General features: G+C 34.9%; 1 protein-coding gene across 3 annotated transcripts in view; it reads left to right on the top strand.

The window, feature by feature from the left end:
• The window catches only part of KIF3A (kinesin family member 3A), a 122,381-nt gene that overhangs the window by 48,126 nt on the left and 58,606 nt on the right, over positions 1-15,649 (top strand). For all 3 annotated transcript variants that reach the window (XR_014241130.1, XM_082378937.1, XM_082378936.1), the window contains exons 10-13: positions 13,121-13,277; positions 13,523-13,703; positions 14,475-14,585; positions 15,237-15,362. Coding sequence is in view for 2 of the 3 variants with exons in the window: in XM_082378937.1 (XP_082235063.1) it covers positions 13,121-13,277; positions 13,523-13,703; positions 14,475-14,585; positions 15,237-15,362 (575 nt within the window). In the remaining variant the exon portion in view is untranslated. The remainder of the gene's footprint in view (positions 1-13,120; positions 13,278-13,522; positions 13,704-14,474; positions 14,586-15,236; positions 15,363-15,649) is intronic.

Raw genomic sequence — 15,649 nt, 5'->3', positions numbered from 1 at the left:
ATTTTGCCATTTTTAATTGTGGTAGCAATTAGAACAGAGGAAGTATGCCATATACCTGGTTAACTTTGCATTATTTTTTCGTCCTATACTGATCTCCTATTTCTAGATGAATCAACATATAATATGTTCTGGTTTTGTTTTTTTTACAATTTAGAATTATAAAAATCTGTGATAGTGGATATACCATTTTAAAATTTCACATGGGGTTTTAATTTAATGTAAGGACTTTTATCTATGTTAGGAATCTAAATTTTTAGGAAATTAGGATAATGTGGAATTTTTTTTCAAACATGATTACGCTTTAATCATTGAATTTTTAAGTAATAAATTTGTAGAAGGATTGTATTTTTAATAGAATGTAAAATGTATTCTCTTTATAAAATGTACCCTCATTCTCACCTGTTACACTGGGCACTTGTTGCCAAGTATGAATTAAGACTGTGTTCATTGTGATAAAGATATAGATGACATGCAAAAGAGAGAGACATATTATAATGGTCTACATTTCAGATCCTTTAACCCTGAATATTTATTTCAGAACTCTCTTCCATTAATGTGGATCATTGTTTTCAAGCTGGTGCATATTTTGCTTGTCTTATTAAAATGTTCTTGCTGAAAATAAACCCATCGCTGTTTGATCAGGAGTCCCAAATTTAAAAGCCATAAAGAGTCCTTCAAAAGACAGGAAAAATATAATTTAGAGCAAGAGTTGGCAAGTAGTGTGCTGGCCAAATTCAGCCCACCACCTGTTTTTGTAAATAAAAGTTTATGAAACAGCCATGCTCATTTGTTTACATATGGTCTACAGCTGCCTTCACATGCGTCAGTATGGCCTACAAAGCCTAAAGCACTTATCATCTGTCCCTTTACAGAAAATGTTTGCTGACCCCTGATTTAGAGAAGTGGTTTTGTGTTCACACCTATTTTTTCAGAGTAAAGTATTCAAAGCTAAAGCAGATGATAGATTTGTTAAAAATAAAGTTTTAAATAGAAAAAAATGCCACTGCTTAATATGTTAAAATATTTAAGAGTAACATATCTTCCTTCCAGGCTTAGAAATTTAAAAAATTTCAGTAAGCCTTTCAAAGTTTTGCTGTGAAACCTTAAACATATATAATCACATCTGATAGTTTGATGTTTTGGAGGTGAAAGAGTGAAATTGAAGACAAACCAAACTGTCTGTATTAAAGGGTAATTTATCATTCCTGTAATTTTAATTGTTCGTGACTTTAAAATTTAAAACTCAATTCCTTTAGCTTATCAACCTAAATGGTTTAAATAGACTTAAATGTCACCAAATGATTTGTATATTTTTATTCTTTTCATTCCAACCCTCTGAATTACTATATTTTAAGTGAATAGTGGGGTTTGCCCACTGTGGATACTTAAAGGAATAGAGTTTCTAATTCCCCGGTATGGCTTTGTAATTAGAGAATACTGCATAGACTACCAAGACTGGTTTTAAGGGAAAGTAAGTTTTGGTTCTTTATTACAAAGCTTGATTGTCCTTTAAAATTCTTTCTCTGGAATTGAATTTTTCTCTGTGTCTGTGTTCATTTTCTTGTTTCCTCTTTCTTTGGTTCCCGTTGGGCTCATTTCTTTGTCTTCCAGGCAGTAGCAGCAGCAGTAGTTCAGACTCCACATGTTCTGTCATAGAGAAACCTCTGGATAAGTTCTTGCCTAGTGAGTGGTAGCTCTTAAATTCTCTAACAGAGCTTTGGCTTTTCCATAACCCATGGGCTTCATTTGAGAAATGCTGCACCGCTCCCTGTCATTACTTAAAGAATACCTGTTGGACTTCTCAGTAAAATAAAGCATGTGATGACTTTAGCTCCCCTCTTCATTGCTTCCAGTTAACCATAATTGTTAAAACATACGCTTACGCTTATGTTTGAGACAATGGAAGAGAGAGTCATGCTTTTGCAGTTGAGATAATGTAAAGAGAGCTAGTAAGCTGTATAAGAGAATAACTCTTGGTTCCTTTTTATGTTTCATGATACATCCTAGTCAGTGTAAGGGACCTGTAATAACAAAATCCTGAATTTCTTAAGGTACACCTTATATTTGGAAGTACACCAGTGCCCTTTATAACATGTCTCATAGTTACAAAGATTTTACGCCTTGGTGTCCTGTTCTTAGGGGTAGCTTAAGATTGAAAACTCCCAAATAAAGAAAAATGTAAAGTTTGAAGCAAGTAAAGATAAATTGAATGGTATTTTATTTCAAATGGCCATTTATCCTTATTTCTGAATTACCTGATTGATTTTAGGAAACTTTCTAAGGTATGATTAGAGAATTCAGATCCACACGAAATTGTTATGCAGGATCTATCTAGACTTATTTCAAACCTAAAGGCTTTTTCTTAAACTGTAATTTAATAAATTAAGTTGAAAAGTATTATTAATTTTATTTATATTTTAGTTTTCAGAAGAAAAGAGAATTGATGCTTTCTTGTACTAGTTTGCAGCTTACTGCTTTTTAAAGCATTATCTGTATACCTACCTTTCCAAAATTAATAACAAAAACATTTGGTTATTGTTCTTATGCTTTTAGCTTGCTAGAGGAAGACTTCCAAGAATATTAGGAATTATTTTCTCTATTGCAATTCTTACATTTTACCAAGACAATTAATTTCATAGGCTAACCTATAAAATACATGAAATTGCTTTAGAAACCATGTAGAAGTCTCATTTTGTATTATAAACTGCAAAGTATAGAAAATATCTGAGTGGGAGGCATTATAATTTAATTTTCTGTTTTAAAATTTTACTTTAATCCTTAGAAAGTAGTTACATCAAAGTATATTTTGAAATGAGTTGTACCTTGTTCAGTTCAAGCAGTTTTAGTTACTCTTTATATACCTGGCATATAACATTGAATTCTTTTGTTGCACTGTGGATGTGTTGGTGAAGTGGAGACATGGTTGTCCCAGCATGTGGTTGCTGTGCATACCTTTCCCTTTTAAAAATATGAATGGCCTTTTTTTTTAAGGTGTTCTTTGTTTGAATCATCAGTTGATCATTTACTTCTATAGAATCATTATTATAATTACCCTTAACAGTCTACTAATAGGTTGAATGCAAGTTTGTTATTATACAGGTGTACTTCACTTTATGCAATAAATGTTTTTTTCTGAAAAAATTGCTTATAAATCAAGTTGGGAAATCAATTGTATTGGGAGAACTTGCTATCTTTAAAAATTCTTTATTAAATGCTTTTGTTAATCACATAATCACTACAGATTACTCTAAACTCTGTTTAGTTGGTTGAAGTTTTTGTGTTGGATTTTCTTAAAGGGAGGCACACCTGTAATGTATCCTTCTATTAGAAGGTCATTGAATTGGGACATTTTGAAAATGAACAATGTGACTTTTGCTACTTTTAACTTATTAATATTTAAAATTCGCTTAATTTTCTGTTTGCCCTTTTAGATTACTTCCCAGGTCTTAGCAAGTTCCCAATTCCATGTCCACCATTTGTTGCTGAACTGCTATATTTGCAGGAGTTTGGGAGTCAGTGTGAGCTCTTAAGATTGATTTGAATTGTAATCTTACACTAAATCTTATTATCTTGCTTAAATTATTATCGCTGATTATGTTGAATATACTTTTCTTTTTGCATACAACTGCTCTATTTCAGTTTTTATAATGATTTATTCCTATACTTATACTATAAATAAACGCTGTTATACATTTTTCTTTGTTTTACAAAAGAAATAATGTTTTTTCTTTTTTTCCTCCTCATCTCTGTGCATATGCTTCCTGTCTACGGTTTGCTTACTACTTCTTATTGAAAGATCAAACAGGTTGGTGTGATTGATTTGCACTCCATGTGGTACAATTATTTAAACTATAAAGAACTTTGTTGTTTAACCACATTACATTTTTTTTTATTTAATGATTTTTTTCTTACAAGGTAAGTATCTGTCTTTGTATTTTAAAATATCTTTCAACTTTAGCTTTTTAAAAAAAAAACTTCCTTTTTTACTAAATTCTTTTTTTAAAAATTTATTTCAGTTTTTATTGAGGAAGGTATTACGAACATTTTTTTTTTTCAATTTTATTTTATTTATTTTTTTATACAGCAGGTTCTTATTAGTTATCCATTTTATACATATTAGTGTATACATGTCAATTCCAATCTCCCAATTCATCCCACCTCCCCGCCCCACCACCCCCCTGCCACTTTCCCCGCTTGGTGTCCATACGTTTGTTCTCTACATCTGTGTCTCAATTTCTGCCCTGCAAACCAGTTCATCTGTACCATTTTTCTAGGTTCCACATATATGCGTTAATATACAATATTTGTTTTTCTCTTTCTGACTTACTTCACTCTGTATGACAGTCTCTAGATTCATCCACGTCTCAACAAATGACCCAATTTCGTTCCTTTTTATAGCTGAGTAATATTCCATTGTATATATGTACCACAACTTCTTTATCCATTCATCTGTCGATGGGCATTTAGGTTGCTTCCATGACCTGGCTATTGTAAATAGTGCTGCAGTGAACATTGGGGTGCATGTGTCTTTTTGAATTATGGTTTTCTCTGGGTATATGCCCAGTAATGGGATTGCTGGGTCATATGGTAATTCTATTTTTAGTTTTTTAAGGAACCTCCATATTGTTCTCCATAGTGGCTGTATCAATTTACATTCCCACCAACAGTGCAGGAGGGTTCCCTTTTCTTGCCACCCTCTCCAGCATTTGTTGTTTGTAGATTTTCTGATGATGCCCATTCTAACTGGTGTGAGGTGATACCTCATTGTAGTTTTAACTTGCATTTTTCTAATAATTAGTGATGTTGAGCAGCATTTCATGTGCTTCTTGCTCATCTGTATGTCTTCTTTGGAGAAATGTCTATTTAGGTCTTCTGCCCATTTTTAGATTGGGTGGTTTGTTTTTTTAATATTGAGCTGCATGAGCTGTTTATATATTTTGGAGATTAATCCTTTGTTGATTCGTTTGCAAATATTTTCCCCCATTCTGAGGGTTGTCTTTTAGTCTTGTTTGTAGTTTCCTTTGCTGTGCAAAAGCTTTTAAGTTTCATTAGGTCCCATTTGTTTATTTTTGTTTTTATTTCCATTACTCTAGGAGGTGGATCAAAAAAGATCTTGCTGTGATTTATGTCAAAGAGTGTTCTTCCTATGTTTTCCTCTAAGAGTATTATAGTGTCCAGTCTTACATTTAGGTCTCGAATCCATTTTGAGTTTATTTTTGTGTATGGTGTTAGGGAGTGTTCTAATTTCATTCTTTTACATGTAGCTGTCCAGTTTTCCCAGCACCACTTATTGAAGAGACTGTCTTTTCTCCATTGTATATCCTTACCTCCTTTGTCATAGATTAGTTGACCATAGGTGTGTGGGTTTATCTCTGGGCTTTCTGTCCTGTTCCATTGATCTGTATCTCTGTTTTTGTGCCAGTACCATATTGTCTTGATTACTGTAGCTTTGTAGTATAGTCTGAAGTCAGGGAGTATGATTCCTGCAGCTCCGTTTTTTTCCCTCAAAACTGCTTTGGCTATTCGGGGTCTTTTGTGTCTCCATACAAATTTTAAGATGTTTTGTTCTAGTTCCGTAAAAAATGCCATTGGTAATTTGATAGAGATTGCATTGAATCTGTAGATTGCTTTGGGTAGTATAGTCATTTTCACAATATTGATTCTTCCAATCCAAGAACATGGTATATCTCTCCATCGGTTGGTATCATCTTTAATTTCTTTCATCAGTGTCTTATAGTTTTCTGCCTACAGGTCTTTTGTCTCCCTAGGTAGGTTTATTCCTAGGTATTTTATTCTTTTTGTTGTAATGGTAAATGGGAGTGTTTCCGTAATTTCTCTTTCAGATTTTTCATCATTAGTGTATAGGAATGCAAGAGATTTCTGTGCATTAATTTTGTATCCTGCAATTTCACCAAATTCATTGATTAGCTCTAGTAGTTTTCTGGTGGCCTTTTTAGGATTCTCTATGTATAGTATCATGTCATCTGCAAACAATGACAGCTTTACTTCTTCTTTTCCAATTTGCATTCCTTTTATTTCTTTGATTGCCGTGACTAGGACTTCCAAAACTATGTTGAATAACAGTGGTGAGAGTGGACATCCTTGTCTTGTTCCTGATCTTAGAGAAAATGCTTTCAGGTTTTCACCATTGAGAATGATGTTTGCTGTGGGTTTGTCGTATATGGCCTTTATTATGTTGAGGTAGGTTCCCTTTATGCCCACTTTCTGGAGAGTTTTTATCATAAATGGGTGTTGAATTTTCTTTTTCTGCATCATTGAGATGATCATATGGTTTTTATTCTTCAATTTGTTAATATGTTGTATCACATTGATTGATTTGCGTATATTGAAGAATCCTTGCATCCCTGGTATAAATCCCACTTGACCATGGTGTATGATCCTTTTAATGTGTTGTTGGATTCTGTTTGCTAGTATTTTGTTGAGGATTTTTGCATCTATATGCATCAGTGATATTGGTCTGTAACTTTCTTTTTTTGTAGTATCTTTGGTTTTGGTATCAGAGTGATGGTGGCCTCATAGAATGCGTTTGGGAGTGTTCCTTCCTCTGCAATTTTTTGGAAGAGTTTGAGAAGGGTGGGTGTTAGCTCTTCTCTAAATGTTTGATAGAATTCACCTGTGAAGCCATCTGGTCCTGGACTTTTGTTTGTTGGAAGATTTTTAATCACAGTTTCAATTTCATTACTTGTGATTGGTCTGTTCATATTTTCTATTTCTTCCTGGTTCAGCCTTGGAAGTTTATACCTTTCTAAGAATTTGTCCGTTTCTTCCAGGTTGTCCATTTTATTGGCATAGAGTTGCTTGTAGTAGTCTCTTAGGATGCTTTGTCTTTCTGCGGTGTCCATTGTAACTTCTCCTTTTTCATTTCTAATTTTGTTGATTTGAGTCCTCTCCCTCTTTTTCTTGATGAGTCTGGCTAATGGTTTATCAATTTTGTTTATCTTCTCAAAGAACTAGCTTTTAGTTTTATTGATCTTTGCTATTGCTTTCTTTGTTTCCATTTCATTTATTTCTGCTCTGATCTTTATGATTTCTTTCCTTCTACTAACTTTGGGTTTTGTTTGTTCTTCTTTCTCTAGTTCCTTTAGGTGTAAGGTTAGATTGTTTATTTGAGATTTTTCTTGTTTCTTGAGGTAGGCTTGTATTGCTATAAACTTCCCTCTTAGAACTGCTTTTGCTACATCCCATAGGTTTTGGGTCGTCGTGTTTTCATTGTCATTTGTCTCTAGGTATTTTTGGATTTCCTCTTTGATTTCTTCAGTGATCTCTTGGTTATTTAGTAACGTATTGTTTAGCCTCCATGTGTTTGTGTTTTTTACGTTTTTTTCCCTGTAATTGATTTCTAATGTCATAGCATTGTGGTTAGAAAAGATGCTTGATATGATTTCAATTTTCTTAAATTTACTGAGGCTTGATTTGTGACCCAAGATGTGATCTGTCCTGGAGAATGTTCCACACGCACTTGAGAAGAAAGTGTAATCTGCTGTTTTTGGATGGAAAGTCCTATAAATATCAATTAAATCTATCTGGTCTATTGTGTCATTTAAAGCTTCTGTTTCCTTAGTAATTTTCTGTTTGGATGATCTGTCCATTGGTGTAAGTGAGGTGCTAAAGTACCCCACTGTTATTGTGTTACTGTCGATTTCCTCTTTTATAGCTGTTAGCAGTTGCCTTATGTATTGAGGTACTCCTCTGTTGGGAGCATATATGTTTATAATTGTTATATCTTCTTCTTGGATTGATCCCTTGATCACTATGTAGTGTCCTTCCTTGTCTCTTGTAACATTCTTTACTTTAAAGTCTATTTTATCTGATATGAGTATTGCTACTCCAGCTTTCTTTTGATTTCCATTTGCATGGAATATCTTTTTTCCATCCCCTCACTTTCGGTCTGTATGTGTCCCTAGGTCTGAAGTGGGTCTCTTGTAGACAGCATATACATGGGTCTTGTTTTTGTATCCATTCAGCAAGCCTGCGTCTTTTGGTTGGAGCATTTAATCCATTCACATTTAAGGTAATTATCAATATGTATGTTCCTATGACCATTCTCTTAATTGTTTTGGGTTTGTTTTTGTAGGTCCTTTTCTTCTCTTGTGTTTCCCACTTAGAGAAGTTCCTTTAGCATTTGTTGTAGAGCTGGTTTGGTGGTGCTGAATTCTCTTAGCTTTTGCTTGTCTGTAAAGCTTTTGATTTCTCTGTTGAATCTGAATGAGATTCTTGTTGGGTAGAGTAATCTTGGTTGTAGATTCTTCCCTTTCATCATCATTTTAAGTATATCATGCCAGTCCCTTCTTTCTTGTACAGTTTCTGCTGAGAAATCAGCTGTTAACCTTATGCGAGTTCCCTTGTTTGTTATTTGTCGTTTTTCCCTTGTTGCTTTCAATAATTTTTCTTTGTCTTTAATTTTTGCCAATTTGATTACTATGTGTCTCGGCGTGTTTCTCCTGTATGGGACTCTCTGTGCTTCCTGGACTTGGGTGGCTATTTCCTTTCCCATGTTAGGGAAGTTTTCGACTATAATCTCTTCAGATATTTTCTCTGGTCCTTTCTCTCTCTCTTCTCCTTCTGGGACCCCTATAATGCGAATGTTGCTGTGTTTAATGTTGTCCCAGAGGTCTCTTAGGCTGTCTTCATTTCTTTTCATTCTTTTTTCTTTATTCTGTTCTGCAGCAGTGAATTCCACCATTCTGTCTTCCAGGTCACTTATCCATTCTTCTGCCTCAGTTATTCTGCTATTTATTCCTTCTAGTGTATTTTTCATTTCAGTTATTGTATTGTTCATCTGTTTGTTCTTTAATTCTTCTAGGTCTTTGTTAAACATTTTTTGCATCTTTTCGATCTTTGCCTCCATTCTTTTTCCAAGGTCCTGGATCATCTTCACTGTCATTATTCTGAGTTCTTTTTCTGGAAGGTTGCCTATCTCCACTTCATTTAGTCGTTTTTCTGGGGTTTTATCTTGTTCCTTCATCTGGTACATAGTCCTCTGCCTTTTCATCTTGTCTATCTTTCTGTGAATGTGGGTTTTTTTCCACAGGCTGCAGGATTGTAGTTCTTCTTGCTTCTGCTGTCTGCCCTCTAGGAACATTTTTGTTTCCAAATAATCTTCTTAAGGGAACAGTTCAGAAATAATTAGATTGGTAGTGACAAACACATTGGATATTCTAGACCTAATTAACAAAATAGACAACAAAACCACATGGCATAATCATTTTTCTAAATTCTTAAAGACCCATTAAGCCAAATTTTAGAAATACAAATATAAGTGATTTCATATTCGAGCATTTTTCTCCTTTTTAAAAAAAAATAAATACATTTATTTTTTTTTTTAAAAAGAGTGTTGCTCTGAGTGGGAATGAGTGTCCCTTCATTCATACATAGAAAGTAAAATGTGTATGAATATAGAGGTGTGACATGACACACCTGACATCACTGTGTCAAAGCAGTCCCTCCTGCCCTAACTCAGAGCAGCTCCCTTTCCAACTCTCCAGTCAGCATTCATGGCATCACTGCTCTTTCCTTCACCAGAGCTCACAACATTTGCTCTGAATCTTCCCTTTTCTTGCCAGTCTCTTCCCATTTACTATCAATTTTTCATACAAGGTGCCTCCCAGGAATGTTGCTTCTTCTTCATAAGCCCAGCCACTTCTCAAGGATAATACCTCAACCCCTGTACAAGTGTCCATTCTGGTCTTCCTGCTTCCACTCAAATCTCCTGGGCTCAGAAGTGCTGGCGTGCTCTTCTTCATCTTTAATTTTTATCACACAGTTCTACTGCTTGAGAAGTAGCACTCCAAGGCCCTCATTATCTGACTTACCCTCTGCAAACTCATAGCTCATTACTTTAAAATAGATATTCTGTTACAGGTCCCTTTAAGGCTGTGTTGTTTACCGTACCTAATGCTAAGTTTTGATGGAAATCCATCGACATGGTATTATACTCATCCCTGCGGTCTTACCAGAAAATAATGACCATAATTTCACCATTAACCTTTCACTTAACCTTTTACTTTTTTTTAAAGCGAGGAATCAAACGTCTGGTTATGTATGCTCATGGGTGCTCGTGTAATGAAAATGAAATTAATTCAGTTAACACTTCCTGAAATTCTTCTCTTTAACTTTACCTTGCCAAAGTTCACCTTCACAGTTTTGGTTAGAGCACGTGGTAGAGGAGAAGTTAAAATATTACCACTCTGGTTTGGCTCAGTTAAATACTCTATGACATTAAAATTCTTTCTAGATTTTTTTTACCTGAAATTTTGTGCTGAATTTTTACACTTCTAGAAGAAGAAAGATTTTTTTTTTTGGTTGGTTTGTTGGTTTGGTTCATTAATATTTTTTTAAAATCTTAAAAAAAAACCAGTGTAAAAGTAACATCTCATGATACCATGTTTTTAAGTGCCTGGTTAGGAGAGTTGGTACCTATTCACATTTAGCTTAAAATATTATTTGGGGAGAAATATGATTTATCATACTGATTCTGGCTAAAATAATATGTTACTTGAATATCAGAGTTTTGAAACTGAACCTAGCTATATATATGCATGGTCATCTTTATGAAAATGGTATAAGAGCACAATAAGATTTTTGCTGCTAAAACATCAGTTTGAAAATATTACCTGAATGATTTTGAATAACTAATGCAATTCAGGCATAGTGGTAATTCATCAGTAATGCATGTGCTTTTGTATTTCTACCTATAAATTTTTTTTTTATTTTACTGCTTCTTAATGGGTTTGGAAACTGTATGTTTTTAACTAACAAAACAGTTGCAACCCTAGGAACCTAAAAAATTAATGTACACGTGTCAATCAGACCATTTACTCTATACCCTATGGTTTTCACACATACATTTTTTAATCTTAACATATTTGCCATTTTTTCTTTAAATATTTATAATTTTGAAATGGAAAGGAAGTTATAATTTTTTAGTGCATACACTTACTTTATACCTGAACTTATACTTTCCCCCCTCAAATTTCTAAGAAATAGTATTACTGATGGGAAATCCTTTCTAGGAATTCGTTGAGAATAGGAGTTAGATTACTTTTTAAAATTATTTCTTAACAGTGTAATTCAGAATGTTCAGTATAGGTGATTGTGCCAAAGAAGCCAACAGAGTCAGGTCTACAGCCTGACTTTGGGATTGCAGTGAATCACACCACACCAAAGCGTGAATTTGGATTAGTGCTTTTGTTTACTCTTTTATTTAACTTATTTGTTTTGTGGCTTTAGTTTGCTTTGGACTTTCTTGTATTTCTATAGAAGTGAAGGGGAACGTATTTTAAACCTTTGGGAGTTTTATATGATTTTAACCCAAAGAATTAAAGCCTGTGAATGATTCATCGTCTCATGGTTCCTGAAAGAGTTTATTCAGATATATATCTCCATCATCTTTATTTTTCAGTTCTCTTTCCTTGTTAGCATGAGGGCTTAGCTTTTGGTGGAGACATTAACAGTTTATAAAAAAAACTCTTCTTCTTTACACTCTTCTGTGGTCCTCTGGGAAGGAAGTTAAGAATGACAGAAAGCTTTCAGGAGAGCCTCAGACCAATTCTACGAAAAACTTGATTGTTTTTCTGAAGGAAAGTATGTTTCAAAGAAATTGTATTACCAGAAATGAATTATCTTTGATTCAGTTTCATAACCAGTTTAATAAGCTAGTTTTTCTTTTCTCTTTTTTGGTTTTTCATTTTAATTTCATGATTTTGAAATTCATTCAGTAAACTTTTATTGAACATCTATTATATGTACATAAAACACTCTACTAGACATTATAATCAAAATAATCATTTTGAAGCTGTATTTCTAGCTGCATTATTTGGTAGTATTTCTACTTATATTTGACACTTGGAATGTTTAATCTGACTTAGGGAGATTTAGGATCCTGAGTTTGACATCATAACAAGCTATTTTAGTTCATTTAAGATATGATGATATATTGAGACAGCAACTGTAAAATGCCTGGTTAATTCATATGTAACTGTTATATAATTAGTATAGAGCTACTTCCTTTAAAAGTATACTATGAAATAAAATACTTTCAAGTAATTTTATCAAACACAATTTTAGAAAACCTCTGAAAATATATGTTAAAAACTACTTATAAATTCTGCCTGATATTTTTATCTGTACATTTTATACCTATATGGGGCTTTTATTTTTTTAATAAATTTATTTATTTATTTTTGGCTGCATTGTGTCTTCGTTCCTGTGCGCAGGCTTTCTCTAGTTGCGGCGAGCAGGGGCTATTCTTCTTTGTGGTGTGAGGGCTTTTTTTTTTTAAGAATCAATTCTGTTTATTTATTTTTGGTTGTGTTGGGTCTTCGTTGCTGCACGTGGGCTTTCTCTAGTTGCGGAGAGCAGGGGCTACTCTTCATTGCGGTGCGAGGGCTTCTCATTGTGGTGGCTTCTCTTGTCACGGACCACCGGCTCTAGGCGCGCGGGCTTCAGTAGTCGTGGCATGCGGTCTCAGTAGTTGTGGCTCGCAGGCTCTAGAGCGCAGGCTCAGTAGTTGTGGCACGCGGGCTTAGTTGCTCCGCGGCATGTGGGATCTTCCCAGCCCAGGGCACAAACCCATGTCCCCTGCATTGGCAGGCGTATTCTTAACCACTGCACCACCAGGGAAGTCCCTTTGTGGCTTTTATTTATTCATTTATTTTAATAAATTTTGTGGGGAGGTGTTTTGAGAAGCCACTTGATTTTGTACCTGGTTATCAGAAAAAAGTAACTAAATAATCATATTGCTTTTTTGACGATATGTGTTATTTGGGGACAAACAAAGATCTTTGCTTTTTTAATTTATTTAGTTTTCCTGTTTATCTTTCTCTGTTTTTTCCCTGCTAATCTCTTATGCTTCTTTTTCACTTACTTCTGTTCTTAGTTATCATTGCACAGTTGGACAACAGTTTGAATTTAGCAGTTAGTTAAAAAGATCTTCTAGGGACATAATAAATAGAAATAAAATATATTGTTCAGTTGATTTCCTTAAAATGTTGACATTTGATTTTCTCTTCATGAGGAATGTATCTTTTATATTGAAGATAATTTATGTGTCTGAAGTATTGACTCTGAAGTGACTGTTGGAATTAAATGACTCAAATAGGTAAAAAGAAAGTTTCCCCAGATAAAATGGTTGAAATGCAAGCAAAAATTGATGAGGAGAGAAAAGCACTTGAAACAAAGCTTGACATGGAAGAAGAAGAAAGAAACAAGGCTAGAGCTGAGTTAGAGAAACGGGAAAAAGATCTTCTTAAGGCTCAGTGAGTATTACTGAATTGAGATGGATTTGTGATTTAAATTTCCTGGTTTTTCTCATGGGATGTATAAGCAAGAAAATTGAATAGTAATTAAAAGCAATACTACACAGTTGTGTAGTTTGATAGAGGTGTTACATAATTATATTCCTATTTTGAAATTTTACATCCAAATCCTTGTTAAATTTGGGGAAATTTAGTAGAATAGTAGATAATTGATGGATACAGAGTGTTCTTATTTTAATTAACAGACAAGAGCATCAGTCTTTGCTAGAGAAACTATCTGCACTGGAGAAGAAGGTAATTGTTGGTGGTGTTGATTTGTTGGCAAAAGCTGAGGAACAAGAGAAACTTCTTGAAGAATCCAACATGGAACTGGAAGAAAGGAGGAAAAGAGCAGAGCAACTTCGCAGAGAACTTGAGGAAAAAGAGGTAATGTAAATTTTTGTTTTTGGTTGTTGCTTCACCTAAGGTATTTAACTTTTCTAGTGAAAAGCTTAATATCTATAACCTTAATAAAAATTTTTAAAAATAAATTTATTTATTTATTTTTAGCTGCGTTGGGTCTTCGTTGCTGCGCGTGGGCTTTCTCTAGTTGCGGAGAGCGGGGGATACTCTTTGTTGCAGTGCACAGGCTTCTCATTGCAGTGGCTTCTCTTGTTGCAGAGCACGGGCTCTAGGCACACAGGCTCAGTAGTTGTGGCACGCGGGCTTAGTTGCTCTGTGGCAGGTGGGATCTTCCCGGATCAGGGCTTGAACCCATGTCCCCTGCATTGGCAGGTGGATTCTTAACCACTGCGCCACCAGGGAAGTCCCAGGTGTGCAGGCTTCACATTGCGGTGGCCTCTCTTGTTGTGGAGCATGGGTTCTAGGCATGTGGGCTTCAGTAGTTGTGGCACGTGGGCTCAGTAGTTGTGGCTTGTGGGCTCTAGAACGCAGGCTCAGTAGTTGTGGTGCACGGGCTTAGTTCGTCCGCAGCATGTGGGATCTTCCCGGACCAGGGATAGAACCCATGTCCCCTGCATTGGCAGGTGGATTCTTAACCACTGTGCCACGAGGGAAGTCCCTTAATAAAATTTTAAAGCATATCTGTGGATTGCTTTGAATGATAATAGTTGCTAAACATTTATGTCATTTGTTAAATAATTAAACTTGTGATTTAATGAAGAAAATTATTCTGAAGTTTATCACTTTATGTCATAGCAAGAACGCTTGGATATTGAAGAAAAGTATACCAGTTTGCAAGAAGAAGCACAAGGAAAGACCAAGAAATTAAAGAAAGTTTGGACTATGCTGATGGCTGCGAAGTCAGAGGTTGGTCTTTTAGAAGTTACCTATTATTGTAGTTTGAATTTTTTAGAAAAGAATTTCTTTGATTAAGTATGATTAAGAATCCTAAAGGAATCATAATGTGTGCTTACAATTTTAAAGAAATAAAATTTTTGCCTTTATTTGCAATTTTTTTAAAATTTATTTTTGGTTGTGTTGGGTCTTCGTTTCTGTGTGAGGGCTTTCTCTAGTTGCGGCGAGCGGGGGCCACTCTTCATCGCGGTGCGTGGGCCTCTTACTATCGCTGCCTCTCTTATTGTGGAGCACAGGCTCCAGATGCGCAGGCTCAGTAGTTGTGGCTCACGGGCCCAGTTGCTCCGTGGCATGTGGGATCTTCCCAGACCAGGGCTCGAACCCGTGTCCCCTGCATTGCCAGGCGGATTCTCAACCACTGCACCACCAGGGAAGCCCTATTTGCAATTTTTAATTTCAGCTGTTAAGCTCAATTGTCTATTTCCAACCTTAACTAATAACATGGAGTAGACAATGATAGATAGTGTTATTCTGTCCATTGTTTTTGTGAAAGAACTGGATAAGCTCTTACAAGGTTTCCTAGACCACAGCCCTATGTCAGATGGAATTGTTTTGTATTTAAAATCTTGTTTGTCCTTAGTATTTTCATTGATTTTCTGTTAGATGGCCGATCTCCAACAGGAACATCAGAGGGAAATTGAAGGCCTCTTGGAGAACATTCGACAACTTAGCCGGGAGCTTCGACTTCAGATGCTTATTATTGATAACTTTATACCTCAGGATTATCAGGTAAGTGGGAAGTTTTCTCTCCTAGGTATTAGGTCACTTGGCTGGGGTTAAGGACTAAAGAAATATAATTTCTAATTTAATTAATGGTAAATATTTACATTTCAGTTGCTGATGATAAAATTTTCTTGAACTAATGGCCATCACATTTCACTTCAGCTGTTAACTGTTCTTAATACATAATTCTCTGTTTGAGTAACTAAGTATCTGAATAAGAATTTCTTAGTCCTGGGAGGAAGGCCAAATTCATGTAATTCATGTAAAGGTATAGGTCCTGTTTATTCTTTCAA

Source organism: Balaenoptera borealis (genome assembly GCF_965194805.1).
Source record: "Balaenoptera borealis genome assembly, chromosome: 2".
NCBI classification, from domain to species: domain Eukaryota; kingdom Metazoa; phylum Chordata; class Mammalia; order Artiodactyla; family Balaenopteridae; genus Balaenoptera; species Balaenoptera borealis.
Note: the sequence above shows the minus strand (reverse complement) of the source record. Positions and strands in the feature narration are given on the sequence as shown.